Source organism: Mytilus californianus, unplaced genomic scaffold (genome assembly GCF_021869535.1).
Source record: "Mytilus californianus isolate M0D057914Y unplaced genomic scaffold, xbMytCali1.0.p SCAF_1, whole genome shotgun sequence".
NCBI lineage: Eukaryota > Metazoa > Mollusca > Bivalvia > Mytilida > Mytilidae > Mytilus > Mytilus californianus.
In genome coordinates, this window is record NW_026262581.1 from 13,837,950 (window position 1) to 13,857,308 (window position 19,359).

The following is a 19,359-nucleotide window of genomic DNA, read 5'->3' on the forward strand; positions in this document are numbered from 1 at the left end:
ACTTAAGTACCTCATTTCAATGACTCAAATTAATGAACTTTACTAAGTTTATCATAAGTAACAATAAAGTACTTGGGATGTATACTCAGTGTAAAGTGTACATACCACAAATCATTATTTGATCTCAAGTTTATTTCACAGATATTTATTTCCAACTTATTTTTAAATTTTGCCTCAACAATCTTGGGAAAATATATTGGATTACCTTCAGGATTTATATGGATTTGCCACAGCCAGATCTCAGTAACTAGTAGGGTGATAATCTTGTACCTTTTTCTGTATGTACATCTAAGAGAGACTAAACTTTGTGTAGCAAGAAGGTTCTGTTACCTATATTTCATGGTTTAATTACATTGGGTTCATATCTTTGTAACAATAGGTAGTAAAATCATCTTAATTTGTTTAGATATTCATAACTAAGTAGGTCCTGGCAAAAAGAAGTTTCAGTGACCCACATTTCAAGCGGCGTTGACTTAAGTTAATTGTTACGTCTGAATTCATACCTCTCTGACTATGAGAAGTAGGATCAACTAAAATTGTGAAAATTTCATTTTAAGGGAGTAGAAGGTTGGCATTCAGGCATAATCTCCATGATATGCTTTGTAGACTTTGGTTAAGTGTTACATACAAGTACATATATATAAGGAAAAAGATCATCTAAACTTGTGTAACTATCACTGACCACTCATATGTACCCAGGTTGTACCATAGCAGTAGAAGTATCTTTGTCTCAAGGGACCTCAATGAGACCATTATGTGGTAGAAGTAGTCATAACATGCTTAGATTTGTTATTCCTTTATTTATTCATGGTTTAAGACTTTGTATCAGATAAAAATGCAATGAAAAATATTTCTCCATAGAGGTGACCCATGAATTTCATGAAAATGGAATCAATTAATACAAATATTTAAGGTACAGGTAAAATAAAATTGAGAATGGAAATTGGGAATGTGTCAAAGAGACAACAACCCAACCATAGAACAGACAACAGCAGAAGGTCACCAACAGGTCTTCAATGCAACGAGAAATTCCCGCACCCGGAGGCGTCCTTCAGCTGGCCCCTAAACAAATATATATACTAGTTCAGTGATAATGAACGCCATACTAAACTCCAAATTGTACACAAGAAACTAAAATTAAAAATAATACAAGACTAACAAAGGCTAGAGGCTTGCCTATAACATGTAAAGCTTAAAATCACTCAGTCTAAAAAAGTTTTGAATAAATTAGCAGGGGCTATCAAGGATCTGGCATCAAAGTAAATTCCCCCAAGTGACAAAAATATATTGAGATATGACATTTGATAACCATTGTTGAGGTTCCTGACTTAGGATAGACACTTAAACTCATTTTTCAATCTGAACTCTCCCCTATTAAATTTATTCAATGTAATAAAATGCATACAATAATGAACAATTAAAATCATCAATGGAAAAGCACTTGACATCCATCTTGGCAAGCCAAGGGTTACGATCTAGTCCCCTTCTCTTCACTTGAAGTGAAGATGATTGACACCATGATTACAGTATAAGAGGAAACAAAAACACAAGTACAAGAAAATAATAATAACATATACAAAGAATTTTGGAGTTAATGAAACACGCTCAAAGTACTTAATGTGCATTCATTATTAGACTTTCATTTGTAAATTTTTTACTTTGATCCTACTGCCTAATATTTGTCTAGATCATGGACAGAACTTGACACTGGAAAATATTAGGCAATGACATCACGTATCAGTGCAGCAATGTCATATCTTCATGTCCATCTGCATCAATTTATCAATTTATCAATTGAGTTCACGCGACTTCATTCATACAATCGAACAACAAAGATAATTTTTTGTACGTGTTAAAGTAGTTTTACTAACCAATTCATTTAATTTCATATTTTCAACCATAAAAGCATATTGCTAAGACAAATTGCTGATAAAAAGAATAATGAAATTTAATTTTTTGATACAGACTTCATCAGCTCGAATATAAGCTCGCACTAGTGGGCTCACTCAATATTCTTGCTAATAAAGTCAGTATCAAAAACAAAAATGCCATTATTCTTTATGTATTTCGTGGGTATAGGTAAACCACAATTTAAATGTTTAACCAAATTTAAATTTGTAATAGGCTTATGTGCAGACTTTGACAAAACCATGAAATCAAATATCCACAAATATATAATTTTTCCTCAAACCTTGAAAATTGGTGCCAATGTAAATAACTGAATCCACTAAAGCATACTGCTGAAATGAAAATATGCATTCCTACATTCTTATATCTGTTGCTGTACTTCAACGAAGATTCCAAAGGCAAGACATAAACATCTCAGGATTACACAATCTGGTGCAATTTTGTAAAGAAATTTAATGCAGAAAAAATTGAAAGTCTTGTTTAAAAATATGAATAAATGAATTAATTTTCATTCAAAACAAATACAGACAAAATGATGGAACAACACCATTTTAACTTTAATATTTGTATTTTTCAGGAACTTTAAGCAGATGTTTAGAAAGTTTAGAAAGGATAGATAAAGACCATGCAAATGAAAACTCAACAAGTGAAGCTCTAAAACAGGTACATTTATGTATTTCAATGTATTTACCGGATTTCCTTAAAGAGGTATTTTCATAACAATATATAGATTTGGATTTTGTGAACCACTTAAAATCATTATAATATCATGTTCATAGGATCTTCCTTTTATAATAATCTGTTCAGAAAACCTGTAGTATTGAGTTGCTTAAGTCTGCTTGTTACATCTTTCCTTCACAAAAGAGTTCCTAAGTTACCATGATATGTATATATCTTATCACTATTTTAGAATCTTTGACACTTGACCAAGATATTGCAACACTTGAACTATTGTAGTCATATAACACTTTTGCATTTTAGCGTCAGACATTTTCACATATGACATTAAAATTTAACTGGGCAGTCTGTGATGGTCAGTAATGCCGGACAAATTGCGATAAGGTGTAAACAGAAGTTCATCTGTTCTTCTGGGTGTTTTTTAGTTGGATAGATGAATCATGATACAGCAAAACTGTAATACTTGGAATTTTGTTAGATATTATGAAGTATGTCCTGGTATATCATTATTTTTTCTTTTAGATAGTGAATGCTGCCTACCAAGTAGAAATCAGTTTACAGTCAAGTTCTTCCTTTGTTAGAACATTATTTGAGCGTATGAAACAGGTAGGAATGATCAGTCACTCTAAAAAAAGATGAAATAAACATGAATGGCGAACTTTAAATGACAAGATTTGTATGTAACAAATGAAGAAAATGTTGATGTCAATCTTGAGCTCACTTGGGTTCTTTGTGAACATAGTCACCAAATATTTGTGTGAATGAACAGTCTTCACAGTAAACTTTTGCAACCACAAAAAATCTTGTGATTAAAATCAGTCATAAGCTATACTTGAAATATAACAAAAATTTTTACTCATAAGATTTTTGTCGAGCCTTCGACTTTAGTCGAAAAAGCGAGACATAGCGATCCTACATTCCGTCAGCGTCATCGTTGTTGTCGTCGGCGGCGTCCACAAATATTCACTCTGTGGTTAAAGTTTTTAAAATTTTAATAACTTTCTTAAACTATCCTGGATTTCTACCAAACTTGGACAGAAGCTTGTTTATGATCATAAGATAGTATCCAGAGGTAAATTTTGTAAAAATAAAATTCCATTTTTTCCGTATTTTATTTATAAATGGACTTAGTTTTTCTGCCGGGAAATATTACATTCACTCTGTGGTTAAAGTTTTAAAAATTTTAATAACTTTCTTAAACTATCCTGGGTTTGTACCAAACTTGGACAGAAGCTTGTTTATGATCATAAGATAGTATCCAGAAGTAAATTTTGTAAAAAAATAAATCCATTTTTTCCTTATTTTATTTTTAAATGGACTTAGATTTTCTGCCAGGAAACAACACATTCACTCTGTGGTTAAAGTTTTTAAAATTTTAATAACTTTCTTATACTATTTTGGATTTGTACCAAACTTGGACAGACAATGACAGAAGCTTGTTTATGATCAAATACTAGTATCTAGAAGGAAATTTTGTTTTCTTCCAGTTAACATTACATTCAGTCTGCAGTTAAAGTTTTTAAACATTTATTAGATTCATAAACTATCCTGGATTTTTACCAAACTTGGACAGAAGCTTCTTACAATCAAAAGATAGTATCAAGTGAAATATTTTTATTGATTTACTTCCTCATTTTTGTTGAGCCTGCAATTAACAGAAAAAGTAGGCGAGACACTGGGTTCCGCGGAACCCTTACAAATTTTTTGAGAAAAGAGCCCCTGACCTTAATTTTTTTTTCAGAAAATTTATGTATGAAGACTGAACGAGGCCACACTCCCCCATTAAAAAATTAGTGATTAACTGAATGTATATTTTTTTTTTGCATTTTAATAATACTTTACAATTGGTAAATAGCCATGTTCAATCAACTTCAATAGCAATGCCTGATAATGGTATGAATTTTGATCCTTATTTAGCAATAGTCATTTGTAGATTTATCAATTTGTTATATATTTATTATTAATTGAACAGCTCAAACAATAGACCACTTTCGAGTAATGTCATTCACAGGAAAAGTTCGTCAATTATGCACGCCTTTATGACATCATTTACCAGATAGAGGGGCCCACCTGTATCCCTGCACTAATAAAGTTCATCAAGTGTCTTCGTGATCGTCATTATGCAGGATGAACTAGAAATAATGTTTGTTCCGTAGGTACTTAATCACAATTCACTAATAACAGCAGTGATGATTATCAATTATAACAATTTAATTTGCCGAATAATTCGTGCAATATAGCATCATATTTTTTCAACCGCTCGCTCAACATGGAAAAAAGTGACGATGCCCTTAAACCATGATTGATGTTCACTAAAACCAAAGTTTTTGACGGAAATGCAACGAACTGGAAAGTGGTCTAATTGGACATACTTTATATAGTGTTCAAGTGGACTAATACAATACATCTATGTTTGTGTTATTTGTAAACAATAGCATATGATGTTTTTGTTAATAAAGCCACAGAACACGTTGTTACTTGCTTTTAAAAGTAATATTGTAGGCTTAGTTTGATGATACTATAAAAACTGATATATAAGCAAACAGGATTATTTTAATTTGACAGTTGGTCCAGTCTATGCCATGGAATTCCCAACCAAAGATAGATTTAGAATGGAAGAAGAAATTAGCAACAGATATACTTAGTAACCTCAGCGAAGCAAGGTTTGTTGTCCTATTTAGTAATATTTTCTAAAGTTGGATCTCTTTGGATAGTAGGATACTATAAAGTCTCTGTATCATTTATGAGTTTAAACGAGGTATGAGAAATAATAAGAAAAACATACAAGTATTGACAATTAAACATCATTTTTATATATTGTAGTTTTAAACACACTTATTTTAAACAAATTAAATCAAGATAAAATCAGACCTCTCTTAAAAAATTTGAAATTTGTTTATTTGGAAAATTCAGATTGGCAAAGAGTATATCAGGCCAGATAAAAGAGCGACTGAACAAATCTCATGATGCCTTTTCCATGGCATTGCGCCAGTTGGAACAGAAACATACTGGTCGTCTGGACAAGATAGAAGAAGAAAGACTGAAACTTAGAAAGATTCATGCTCCAAAAGTTGCCAAAGTAGCTCTCGAAAGTACCTCAATAAAAGATACAATTTTACATGGTGAGATTAAAACTGGGTTTTTTGTCCCCTACACTAATCTGATGATTTTGTGCAGAGTTATGGACCTTGGACTTAGAAAATTCACTCAAATAATCAGTTTTCCGCACTTTTTTTCAAGCTTGAAGATATTGACTTGATATTTGTTATATAGTTTACACCATGACAAGTTATAGATCAAGTTAGAATTTTGTTCCAATACAATGAATTTTTAACTGGTAGGTGACTATGTATTGCCATGCAATACTCACAGAATGCTTGTTAGTTTTGAATTAAGAATTAAGCTTTATGCTGCTATCAAAATTAAGTTTTTTAGTCCCTTACCAACGAAGTTGAAGGGGACTTAAGGTTTGCACTCTGTCCATCTGTCTGTTTGTCTGTCTGTCTATCCATCCGTCAGTCCGGCAAATCAGTTTTCCACACTTTTTTTCTTCATGCTTGAAGATATTGATTTGATATTTGGTGTATTGTTTTATCGTTACAAGTTACAGACCAATTTCGAATTTTGTTCCGGTCTGATTATTTTGTGCAGAGTTATGGTCCTTGGACTTAGAAAATACATTCAAATAATCAGTTTTCCGCACTTATTTTCATCATGCTTGAAGATATTGATTTAATAATTGTTATATAGTTTTACAATGACAAGTTACAGATCAAGTTCGAATTTTGTTCCGGTCTGATGATTTTGTGCAGAGTTATGGTCCTTGGACTTAGAAAATTCACTCAAATAATCACTTCTTCTCACTTTTTTTTCATCATGCTTGAAGATATTGATTTGATAATTGGTATATACTTTTATCAGGACAAGTTACAGATCAAGTTCGAATCTTGTCCTGGTCTGATGATTTTGTGCAGAGTTATGGTCCTTGGACTTAGAAAATTCACTGAAATAATCAGTTTTCAACACTATTTTTCGTCATGCTTGAAGATATTGACTTGATATTTGTTATATAGTTTGCACCATGACAAGTTATAGATCAAGTTCGAATTTTGTTCCAGTATAATAAATATTTAACCGGTAGGGGACCTCTCAGAATGCTTGTTTATTAACAATTTTACTTGTTGATAGTCTTTAAAGTTATTCACACCTGCATGTACAGTTCACTGCAGTATGTTGCCTCTTTCGATACAAGTTATACTTTAAATATTTTTAAGAATGGCCTGGTATTGATATATACTTACACTTATCATCGTATCCTATCACCTAATCGGTTAAGATACCAAGCATGAATCTATAGTTGCTATGGTTTTGAAAGGTAATGACTGTCTTTGAAATCAATTTTCAGCACCTGAGATCACCTTCAGTTTTTGGTGGGGTTCGTGTTGCTCAGTTTTTGGTTTTCTGTGTTGTTTTGGGTACTGTTGTTTGTCTGTTTGTCTTTTTCTTTTTTAGCCATGGCGTTGAATGTCCCTTTGGTATCCTTCACCTCTCTTTTTTTGTAAAAAGGTCTCTTACATTTTCTGTGATTTTGAATATATACTAAGCCATTTGGCTTTTGTATGTGTTCATTAGTGCATGTTTTGGAGAGATCCTATTTAAATTATGACATAAAACTTTTTTGCCTTATATTTTTTGTACTTTGAAAGTTTAGGGTTTCTTTAACACAGGTAGATATCATATGTGTAGTGTTATTCCATATTGCTGGTATTTAAATTATCTTTTATTTACAGGTATGCCACATATGGGAAGAGAAATTGGCCGAGGCCAGTATGGTGTTGTGTATTCCTGTGACTCCTGGGCAGGATGTCAGCCATGTGCAATAAAATCTGTTGTCCCTCCTGATGAGAAACACTGGAATGATTTAGCTTTAGAATTTTATTATACAAAGTAGGAACAACTATGTAATCAGAAATCTTTGTGAGCAGCTGAGACATCCAGTAGCCCACCTTTTTCATATATTTTGAATATTTATACAAACTCTATCATATATATTTTTTTTTAAATCTTTAGCTATATTACACTATTTCATGGAGTTAAAATAGATATTAAAAATATATGATGCATTTACTACTGTAGTTTTAATCACTCCTTTAATAAACATCTGATTCATTCAGTAGTATCAGCAACTTTATCATATATTTAAACTAATTTGCTCTTTATCATGTTTTATTATGAAGCTGTCCTACTCCCACAGGTAATCCCTACTACTCAGTACATAGTAAATGGTCTCAACGGGTTAAAGCCATTGCAACAATCATATCGATCTTTGTCATCCACAAAAAATATAGTATTTGGTATAAATACGAAGAATAACAATAAACTTTTCTACTTATGATTAACTTGCACATAGATGATAAATTATCGTGCAAGTACTCTGTATTTCAAAATGTATTGATACAAGACAAAAGTTTATTGAAAATGAATGTTAAGAATAGTAAAGAACATTTCATATGGATAATTAACCCAAATAATTCTGTCCTTTCCGGTGATTGACTCAATGACCAATTTTACATATTTTTTTTCATTTTTGCCTATTATCTTGAAAAGTATAACAGATGGATAGAAATTTTGAAAGCAAGACAAGATCTATAAATAAGTCAACACATGGTGGAAATCGTCAGTCGACTCCTTATTGGAGTTCTTCCTCTTCAATTTTTTGCACTTTTGCCTACTATCTTGAAAATTATAAATGAGAGATAGACACTTTAAATAGCAAAAATGATCAGCAAGACAAGATCTACAAATAAATTCAATTTTGCTGAAATAATAAGTATACTCTTTAAAGGAGGTATTGCCCTTAATTGACAATTTTTTTACCCTTTTTTTGTTTTGTGTAAAAACTAAAGAAGATTGAGAGAAACGGTAAACAGAAAAAATTATCAGTAATACAAGATCAACAAAAAAGAGATTTTTGTCCTGAATTCTAGCCTAGTCCACAATGTTGGAGAGTGTCCATCATTCAAGATCATATACTCTATATAGATCTAGGTGAGTGACACAGGCTGTTAAGAGCCTCTAGTTTTAATTTACATATGGATGAGTCCACTTTTCATGTATTTTAACGAAGTTGATTGGGACAGAGTGCTTTCTACATCAGTCATTTTTTGCATGCATGTGCTTTATATCATATGACAACATACTCAACACTAGTATATTCTATCTATCTTTGATTACAGAAACATTCCAGAGCATGAACGAGTTGTTGCTTTACGTGGTTCTGTGATAGATTACACTTATGGAGGTGGAACAAATCCTGCTGTGTTACTGGTCATGGACAGATTAGTGAGAGATTTATATGGTGCTATCAAACAGGGTTTAGACTGGATTAGCAGGTATAATCTTACAGAAAGTTACCTGACTGAATTTTTACACATAAATGACAGCTTTATTCTGAAAGTTTCTGGTCTTAGCAACTATTAGTCATAGATTATTCATCAGTTCATCCATACAAAAAATGGGTCATGTTGACCTTCATTTTATGCATGGAGGATTCATTGTTCATTTATTATTTAGGTTTAGTTCAAAGTAATTTTAATGTGGACATGCTTTAGGTAGTAATGAATAGATATACCGAAAAATTTGTAATCTTGATCATCATTTTAGTCATAAATGACAAATCAAGTTTGATATTAATGCCCTTATCAAGCAGCTTCAAGTCTATGAGTAATGATACTCAGTTGAAACAATTTTGGAAGGATTTAAAGAATTTTAAATTATATTTTTTTTGCTCTATTGATTCCAGTTTAAAAACAAACATAGGATTATACATAAATTGAATGATATACTGTAATAATTGAAGGTTTCTTACTCTTAGGTATATGAAAAGATGATGCTGATGATGATGGATGGCTGCTTAACGTCCAGCGGCAAATTAATATGCATATTCAGGACAAGAACATGTTAATGTAATATGCTTTATACTACTTTGTACTAGACCGACAAGCTGAGTTGGGTTTTTTTTTACATGCTAGTTCACAAGGTAACGGTCCGCAGGAAGACATGTCACCTTACCTGGACACATTATTCTGACTGAGCCGAGGAATCTTTGCTCTTGCTCCTAAATGCTGTGTGTTTAGCAGAGAAGCAGCATATACCAATTTTAAAGTCTTTAGTTTGACCTGGCCATGGTTCAAACCCATGACCTCCCACACTCGAGGCGAACACTCTACCACGACACTATCGAAGCAGTTATATATATGAAAAGATGATATATATAAATATAATATGATATATGGTAAAGATGAGATAAAAGTGGCAGTTAAAAAATTATAGAAATCAGCAAACCTTTTCATGTCAATACAGTAAGGGCTTTGACAATGATCAATTAAGCACATCATATAACAAGTTCAAGACAATCCCTGCAAAACAATACTATCATTCCCACATCTCACTTGTTCGTATATACTGGAATACAATTTTATCAGTTGATTATTAATGTAACTTTAGTAAAGTATTATGCATGTCAAAGGAGATTATAAGAATAAGAGCCATTATTTTTCTCCTGCAATCACAAAATTGGTAAAAATACCAAATACCTCCAAAAATTAAGTCCTACTGCTAAATAAATAAGAGGATATAATCTAGAAACTTCAATTCAGAAAAGCCAGTTATGATATCACTATGACATCTTTAACATGTTGAATTTGATAAAAAAAAAAGTCATTTTATATTTCAAATTCTCCTTTCTCTTCAAGAAATTCTTTTCAAATTTCTGTGCATTATTTTGTAGATTACAAGTAGCTATTGATGTTGTTGAGGGCATCCGCTATCTCCATGGGGAAGGTCTAATCCATCGAGACATCACAGTGAAAAATGTTTTGGTACATTATTATTTACTATGTTATCTGATTTCAGACTAGTTGTTGCAGCTGATGTTGTTGAAGGCATGCGATTTTTACACAGTCAGGGATTAGTACACAGGGATATCAAACTCAAAAATGTTTTGGTATAGTGTTTAAAATTCATAACTTTTTCACTCTGTTTGTGTGTTTGATATCTTTGAAAATGTATCTTCTGTAAACAATATTCTCTTTGATATTATTCAAATACTCATCAAAATTTATAGCCTTCTGTCTGAAATTTCTCTCTTACAATCAATAAATTCACATCAAAGTTTTTTTTCTTTCATATTTACCAGGATTTTAGTTAAGGGGTCGGACTAAAGTATCCCCTAATTTATATATCCCATGAATGCTACTCTGATTTGCCTTTTTGTATTCACAATTGTTTGAATATTCTCTAACCAGCATGAAGTTTTCTTTTTCTGCATGCATATTTTTTCTTAAAACAATTTACACCACAATTGGCTTTGTTAAAAAATAAAATGTAAAGCAAATATTAAGTACTTTAATTAATTTTATTTTGTTTTTTTTCTCACCTGCAAGACATAGCTTATGAGAATCTGGCAACTGTGTTTACAAGCTATGTAATGCTTGATATTTACGAATGTTGAAGAGCTAGACAATTCTTATGTTGTAGGTACGAAAGTTTTAACTACTAGTATTGAATCTCGCTTGAAATGGTTCAATGACTTACATTAAGTTTACTTGAATAGTAAAATTTCTCATTTTCTATGAGTAATAAGCCAGTTATATATGTCAATTTGAAATTGTTCTCATTCTGATAGGAGTCTGATAACCTTGACCTCTTTTTACGATTCTATGATCAACATTAAGTTCTCATGCTTATGTCAGTTCCTTAGTAACTGTAAACTTGTGTAAGGATAACTATATTTGGTCTTTAGAATCGTTGTTAGGCTTAGATATCCATTTGACATCAGTCCCCTGATCTAATCTTGATTACATGGTTCAATGGTCAATTTTAAGTTGTTTGTTGAGGTCATTTTAACTGACCATTCCTTAATTTTAAGGTACAATGATCAATGTTAATTTTTTCGTTTATGTCAGTTTTTCAATTACCATGAATAGTAGGTATACAATTTCATTTGTTGACTGATTTGTTCACTGGTCTTGTAATCATTGTCCAATGGTAACGTTAAATTTTCCTGTATAGGTTAGTTTCTCAGTGACTTTAATTTTCCACTATGTTTAGATTTAGAAACCTTGAAATGTGTAAATATTCATTTAATCAGGGGTGCAATTGAAATTTACCTCATTTTCATTTTCTGAATTTTATGTTTTTTTGGTCATGTAGAAAGACCTTCATCTGGTAGACTGTCAGCTTATTATTCAGTTATAATCAATAAAGCAAGTGAAGGCTGTTCCATTAAAACATACATGGTACCCAGGGAAGGCACTTTAAAAATGGGGTAACCACCTATAGAGGCAAATTAGAACTTCACTTATATTTCCACTATGCAAAAACATAGATGACACCAACCATAGTTGAGATTTGGAAGTGCTTTCCCTGGGTCCCATGTATGTTTTTATGGAACAGCCCTGAGACATTTCTCTCTGTCCATTCTTTAAAAGTATTTTTATTACACCCTTGTTATTTAATCTCCTGCTGTAATACACATGATTTATTGTATGCATGTTCACACAATCTCTAATCAATTGTTAGTTTGATGTCCTATGGAAGAGGTCATCTCTTAAAGCTACTTTGACCTTTGTCTACTACTTTTTGTGTTTAATGTGTAATATATTTCTTAAAAGAAAAGATGACTGGTCTTAGCAGCCATCTTGAACTTGCAGTGAGGTGAAAGTTGTTTCTCATTGTTAAAGGCCATATTGTCACTTGAGATGAACACCATATCCTTTTTTTTCATTTTAATTGCAGATTTTGAATATAATTAAACTTCCAGTGATTTATTTCTTTTGTAGGATTAACTATACATTAAGAAAACTTAATTGTAAGAAAGGGCAGTTTCTTGATTTTTAAATGGGACGTTTTGGAACTATAAACTCTGGTCAGATTCACTAATGTAGCTTTGTTTAAATTCTTAAAAATCTCAAAGAACAATAGAGATGGTTTGAGGTGACGGCTTGTTTATGAATGAAAAATTCAAAGATATCAAACAACGATTATCCTGCATGTCGAGCCTGTATCATCAGAGAGCTTTCCTGCCTAATGTTGCACTAACATTCCTAATGATCATAGAATCCTCACTGGATCTGTTATAAAATAACTTACACCTTATTTTGATAGATTGAATAAATTATTTAGAATAGAAAACGAATAATATTTTGAAATAGAAAATGAATAAATTATTAAGATTAGAAAAAGAATTAATTATTTAGAATAGAAAGTCTGAAATAATTGACACATGCTGTGAATATCTTTTTTATGCCCCCGCCATCACCGGAGGGGGCATTAAGTGTTACCCTTGTCCGTCCCTATGTCCCAAAATTGGCCTCCGGCCTCACCCCTATGGATTTTACTAACCCTCTATGGATCCGTACGTGGTCAGTAGCGAACCATATAACTTATAGTATTTTCCGAGAATATGCTCCTTAATTTATACAGTATGAAAATTATTTTGACTGGATTTTAGATCATTGATTTTTTTCCGCATTTGAAAAACAAGAGTTTTCAGAGGGGAAAAAGATGTCTCTGGATATTTTCATGAAATGTTTGGGGAGAAATGAACGTCTATCTGTACAAAAATAGATCATGAAAATAACAATAATGTTTAAATATTTTGAGAGAAGTTATTGAGAAAAATATGGGTTTTGTGCCAAAAGTATTTAATACATTACCTAAGAAAAAGCAAGAGACGTTACATAATATAATGATTAATTGATTGTTGGTTGCTTAACATCCAGTGGCAAATATTTCATGCATGTGCAGGATGAGTTACAAAATATAATGAAAAAATTTAAAATATATATAGCAAACATCCTGTAAAAGATTTAAATAAATTGCTTAAATGTTATCTTTCAATGCTTGCTATAACCAGGTTCAGACAAGCTTCAATATTCATGATTTTCAACAGTGTACAGTGTGAAAAGTAAAAAAGTTAATCAAGCATTAGATGTAACAACTACTGAATGGTAAATGTTATTTTTGAATAATTTATAGTAACAGAAATTGTAATCAGCACTTATGTAATTTAATGATTAGTTCAACATGAATTTTTATAATATCATGTGATAATTTCTGAAGCAACATTTATGCATGAAAATGGGAGATTTTTTTCTTAATTTTAGCTTGACAAGGCAAACAGAGCAAAAATCACTGACTTAGGGTTTTGCAAACCAGAGGCAATGATGAGTGGCAGCATTGTTGGGACTCCTATTCATATGGCACCAGAATTGTTCACTGGTCGCTATGACAACAGTGTTGATGTCTATGCGTTTGGTATATTGTTTTGGTATATTTGTGCTGGACATGTCAAATTACCTACTGCCTTCGAGCGTTGTGATAACAAGGATCATTTATGGACTGGTGTTAAAAAGGGTAAGACTTCCTTAACAAAAGCAGACTGAATACTTTCTGTTTTTTCTGGAAAGAAATCTTATTACTTCAATAACTTCTTATCTTCATCTTAAAACTTGAATTAAAACATCTTACTACTTGTATGTTAAATTTTTCATAAGCATTTTGGTGTGAAAATTACTTTCAGTATGTATATTAACATGTTATATTTTGAAAACTTCATGCTAATTATGCTGTAAAATTCCTCTGTTAAGGTGGTACCCAACACCTTGACTAATATTAATTTGGCTCGTTTAATTTTCATAAAATTTTGACAAAATGTTTACTTTGACCCTTTGACAAAAATATAAAAATTTCAAAAAATTTCAACCAACCACTTTATCAGAAAAATTTCATTGGTTATATAGCAGTTTGACAAACACGTATTTTGATCATTGAGAAGCTTAATATTTCCTTAACAATACAAAGTGATTAAAACGTCTTGCTGATTTTTACAGAGTTATCTCCCTGTAGTGTTAGGTACCACCTTAAGATATCTTTAGGTGAAAATATAACCACAGAAACCAGTAGAATGAATGAGGTTATTTTATTATGGTAGTGAAAAAAAAAAATGATTGATTTGATTATATAAAATAAATTCTTTTTGAAACCTTCATATCGACTGTAATAGGTATGATTTACAAAAGGAAAGTAATTTCTTCTTTACATTAAAGACTTTTAAGCCCTTCAAACCACTTTAGCTATTGTCATCCTGTCACATATGTTGTTGTCCAGAGTCTGTCATTTGTTGTCATTAAACTTTCTTTTCATCTTCCTCTATGAAACCAACAATACAATTTTAACCAAACTTTGTAGGAATGTCATGTATTGAAGGTCTCCCGAAATTCTCTTTTGCTTCAAATTTGAATGAAAAACATGTCAGCCTAAGTCAATCTTTTTATTGTGGATACAGATTTTGCAATCCAAGGTCTATTGGCCACAATTGATAAGCAATATTTCAACCACCTCTCTACCCGTGTTTTGTAAACACACAGGAACAGTATTTTGATCCTATTAATGCCCATGTCAAGAAATTTATGAATGATACATGTATATGCTCAGATATCCTATTTAACAATCAATATGTGCCAAACAAAACCATCTAAATTAAATTCTGTTATAAAGCAATAAACCTTATTGTTATCTTGGATTCTGTGACATTTATGTAATTGTTCCTATTGTGGTTATATAGTGATAAGAGTGATTATGGGTTAAATTTATCTGGATAGCATTTCAGAATCCTGGAAGCCTCTAGTTGTAGAAAAAGGAAATAAAGACACTCTATATAATTCTATTATTTTAGGTTTACGTCCAGAAAGGTTAGCAGTTTTTGATACAGATTGCTGGGAATTGATGCAAGAATGTTGGGATGGAGAACCATTGAAGCGTCCTTTGCTTGGAGATGTACAGACACGGTTGGTTAAAATCCATGACTATTACAAAAAAACTGCCAATCCAGCAACAAAGGAAGTCCGACCAAAAAGTGCTGCCTCCAAAACAAAATATAATATTCGTTGATTTTGAACAAGCCTTTCAATACTCATTTTAATTGTTTAAAAGAAATTTAAATGAAAATATAATTGAGGAAATTAATTTTTGCAGCTTCTTTTATTAAAGATTAAGAACTTATAAATTTTGTCAAGGTGTATTGCTGTTTATTATGTACTAAGAATATATTTTGATCTTGATGGTAATTCCAATTACAATTAATAATGAATATTTTCTGGTATATCATGAAAACAACTCTTTTTTATAATTTTCCATTTTATATTTTTGTTTCAATTATGTCGGATTAAATGTTCTTTGTTTGTCAAACATACACTCATAATGCATAAGCTATTAGTATCTTTTTGGTGCATATTTGTATACTATTTAAAAAAATGTGATAATAGAAACTGCCCTCAATATTGAAAATTGAAAGTTCTACCATACACAAATTATATACAGTTCCCAATATTAAAAGGGATGTATTGTATTTAATATGAAACAATGAAAAAAGGATAGAAAATACATACATATTTCTTACCAATCAAATATAATTGCAAAAGGCAAATTCTGATATTTAATTGAAGAAGATGATAAAATGCATATTCTTTTCCATCATGGAAAGCAATAGCAATATTCAAGGTTCATTTTTACATAAAAAGATCAAAGGAAAAAAAAAGCTCATACATTGTTTCAATTTATATCTGTTACAAATATCATTGATAGTAAAACTACATTTGACCATTTTAGATTATTATCATGATCTTGCCTAAAGGTTTAAAGGGTCATAAATAATGTTATCTTTTTGTGTGCCTTTGATATATAGTTTATAATAAATATGTGCCACCACAGTTAATTTCTTTGTAGTTAAAAATCAAAAGGCTTATATCTTTTTAACTGAAGAACAGATTGGTCAGAATTTTTCAAGCAATGTTTTTTTTTACATCAAGGAAATCAGGTTCTTGTAAAATCAAATTATTTCTGATAATCAATTTTTCAATCCTCAAAAAGGAAAGTGGGAAAAATAACTTTTTTTTTTAATTTCCAGATATTCTACCAAATATTTATTATCAGAGATTTTATATCTTTGTCCTTTGATTGTTGACTTTTTAATTGGAAAACTCTCATGTGACAATGAATTAGATTTTCCATCAGTTTTAAATAAACTTCTACAAATGCTTAGGTATTTTGAATTTTAAACAAGAATAAAGTACAATGTATAACCTTGAAAGATAAAACAAAACTGTGTATATAAAGAAGAGGTGCAATTCTTGATTTCCTAAGTTTGTTTTATTTTGTCATGCTAATTTTGTATGTTCATTTGTTCAAGTTGTATATGTTACATTTAAATTCAAATTGTTTAAAGCTGACATGTTTTTATTAATGTTGTATATGACTTCTAAATTTGGAAACAAATATTTATTCATCATAAGTTTCATTGTATGGTGAATTTATTTTATTTGGTAGGTGTGCCCTTGATAAACACATATGTTTGTTTTGAATGATGATAGAAATACATGTTCACTGTAATTCACTGTATTGATATAATAATTATCTTATGTTATAGATGATATGAATTACACAGTTGTGCCATTATAATATTCAAATAATCAAAATGTATTTGTCTAAAAATGTCAAAATGTAAAATCTCTGAAAAAATTAGGGGTTATATAGTGTCTTCTTTGTCTGTCCTGTATTTTGTTAAGTCTATTCTTGTTATACTTTTGGAATTATAACTTCTTTTTTTTTTTATTAAGAAGCATATTGTTCTTACTGAATGCTGTTACTGTGATGGATGCTGATGACCAAACAAAGTTGCCACTTGTGATACTTATTATAATATTGGAAAATACACAGAAAGATCTATTTGAAAAACACCTAACCTGTGAACTCCAAAAAAAAAACCAGTAAACTTTCTTTTGAGGTGCCAAGTGTTCACCCATAAGTCCATCTGCAGGTAGTCAGAGATTGATCTGACATCTGGCAGCCTTTTTAGGACTAGCTGATCCTGGTATTTGAATAGATTATATATGAACAAAAGGAGATGTGGGCTTTACATCAATGAGACACCAACCGAATGGAATAAAAAACTAAAAGAGATCTAGAGTAAGTGCCTGTCTCAAGTCAGAAGCCTGTAATGCATTGGTTGTCATTTGTTACTATAATTCATATTTGTTTTTTGTTTGTTGCTCATGTTCATGAATCGACTGTTAATTAAATTAAATTGTTTTACATTTTGTTTTGTCTGGGCCTTTTATACCTTGCAGGTGGTATAGGTTTTGCTAATTGTTGAAGGCCATACAGCGACCTGTAGTTGCTAGGATCCATGTCATTTAGTCTCTGGTGGATAGTTGTCTCATTGGCAATCCTACCAACATACAATTATCAACAATGGACAGGAGTCTATACGATGTCAAGCTCTAAATTGTTCAGTCTAAAACAAAGTCATGAATAAATGAAACAGATCCTATCAAAGATCTGCCATCAAAACCAAAGTCAATACAAAACAAAAAACGAAAACATATAACATAATACAGCCATTGATTGATAAGGTTCCTGACTAGAACAGGCACATGAATATCTCTTTTTAGATTATCAAACCTTTTACACTTGAATCTAATTTTGAGTGATGGCAGTTAAAAAGTCAATATAATTATGCAAGAGTTTTAATTCTGGTGAAATGTTGAAATACTGTATATTCAGAAATTATTGTGAGGTTTTTATTAATGCGAATAATGCGACAACTTGAGTATGGCAATAATGAGAACTCTGATATCAAATACATATATCTGTATGAAGCTTTTCCTAAAATCGCATACTTTAACTCGCATTTTTGTTAATTCTTCAAAAATCGCAATAATAAATGCACGCAATAATTTCTGAATTTACAGTATGTAATGCAAGATTGTCATACTGTGTATGAACTTATTCCTTTAAGACCAGATTAATTTAAGGGTAAAAATGATTTTTTTTTAAAAGATAAGTGCTAAATGTCTGTTGATTTGTTTCATTGTAATTTATTTATTTGAATAAATCATTTAATTTCATATTTTTTAGTCATTATATATTGTTGTAAACAACAATCAATTATTTTCAGCTCCATATAAATATCTAAACGCGTTGTATGAGTTTTTGTCTTACTTCATCTTTTGGTTTCATTCATGACATTAAAGTTTGAAGTGTTATAGTATGAGATTATCATTCAGCCAAGTTGAGATGCTGTTGAACTCAGTTTATTATATGATGAATGCTGTACAGACACCAGTTATCTTGGAATCAAGTTTCGTTGTTACATTTGTTACTCAGATACTGTAATTAATTAAGCAATAGGTCAACTTAAAGGGGAACATGTCTGTCTGGCAGGTATCATATGACCTTGACCTCATTCACATTGTTCCTTGGTCAATGTTCAGTTTTCATGGTAATAACTCAGTTAAACTGTAAGCAAAATAGGTCACCTATATTTGATGTATGAATGATTATAGGGGAACATGTCCATCTGACCTTGACCTCATTTTTTGGTGCATTTTTGTCAATTGTTAAACAACAACTAAATAAAATAAAGAAACTAACTTATAATTTGCAAAGATGCATGTTAGGGTATACAACAACAATCATACATAACATTTTACATTTAATTACCTTAGAATATGTGATACTTCTTATGTTGAGTTCTGAAAAGCTAGTTGTCCTGAAGTCATGTATTAAACTTACAGAGGAAACTAAATGCCCTGCAGTTATGTTACTTGTATAGAAAGCAAGATGGAGTAATTCAACTTATACGACAGGTGCAACATGGGGAGCTGAATCTGCTTACACTTCCGGAGCACCTGAGATCACTCCCAGTTTTGG

At 31.1% G+C, this 19,359-nt stretch overlaps 1 protein-coding gene across 2 annotated transcripts in view; it reads left to right on the top strand.

Moving 5' to 3' along the window:
- LOC127707067 (dual serine/threonine and tyrosine protein kinase-like) overlaps positions 1-18,556 on the top strand; it is a 51,607-nt gene extending 33,051 nt beyond the window's left edge. The window contains exons 5-13 of one of the 2 annotated variants that reach the window (XM_052211793.1): positions 2,486-2,571; positions 3,109-3,192; positions 5,152-5,249; positions 5,500-5,708; positions 7,377-7,533; positions 8,823-8,978; positions 10,376-10,466; positions 13,755-14,004; positions 15,326-18,556. In XM_052211793.1, coding sequence (XP_052067753.1) covers positions 2,486-2,571; positions 3,109-3,192; positions 5,152-5,249; positions 5,500-5,708; positions 7,377-7,533; positions 8,823-8,978; positions 10,376-10,466; positions 13,755-14,004; positions 15,326-15,540 — 1,346 coding nt within the window. In that variant the 3' untranslated portion in view covers positions 15,541-18,556. Of the gene's footprint in view, positions 1-2,485; positions 2,572-3,108; positions 3,193-5,151; positions 5,250-5,499; positions 5,709-7,376; positions 7,534-8,822; positions 8,979-10,375; positions 10,467-10,500; positions 10,592-13,754; positions 14,005-15,325 lie in introns of both variants that reach the window. The other variant, XM_052211784.1, reaches the window with a different exon arrangement.
- Positions 18,557-19,359: the final 803 nt, after the last annotated feature.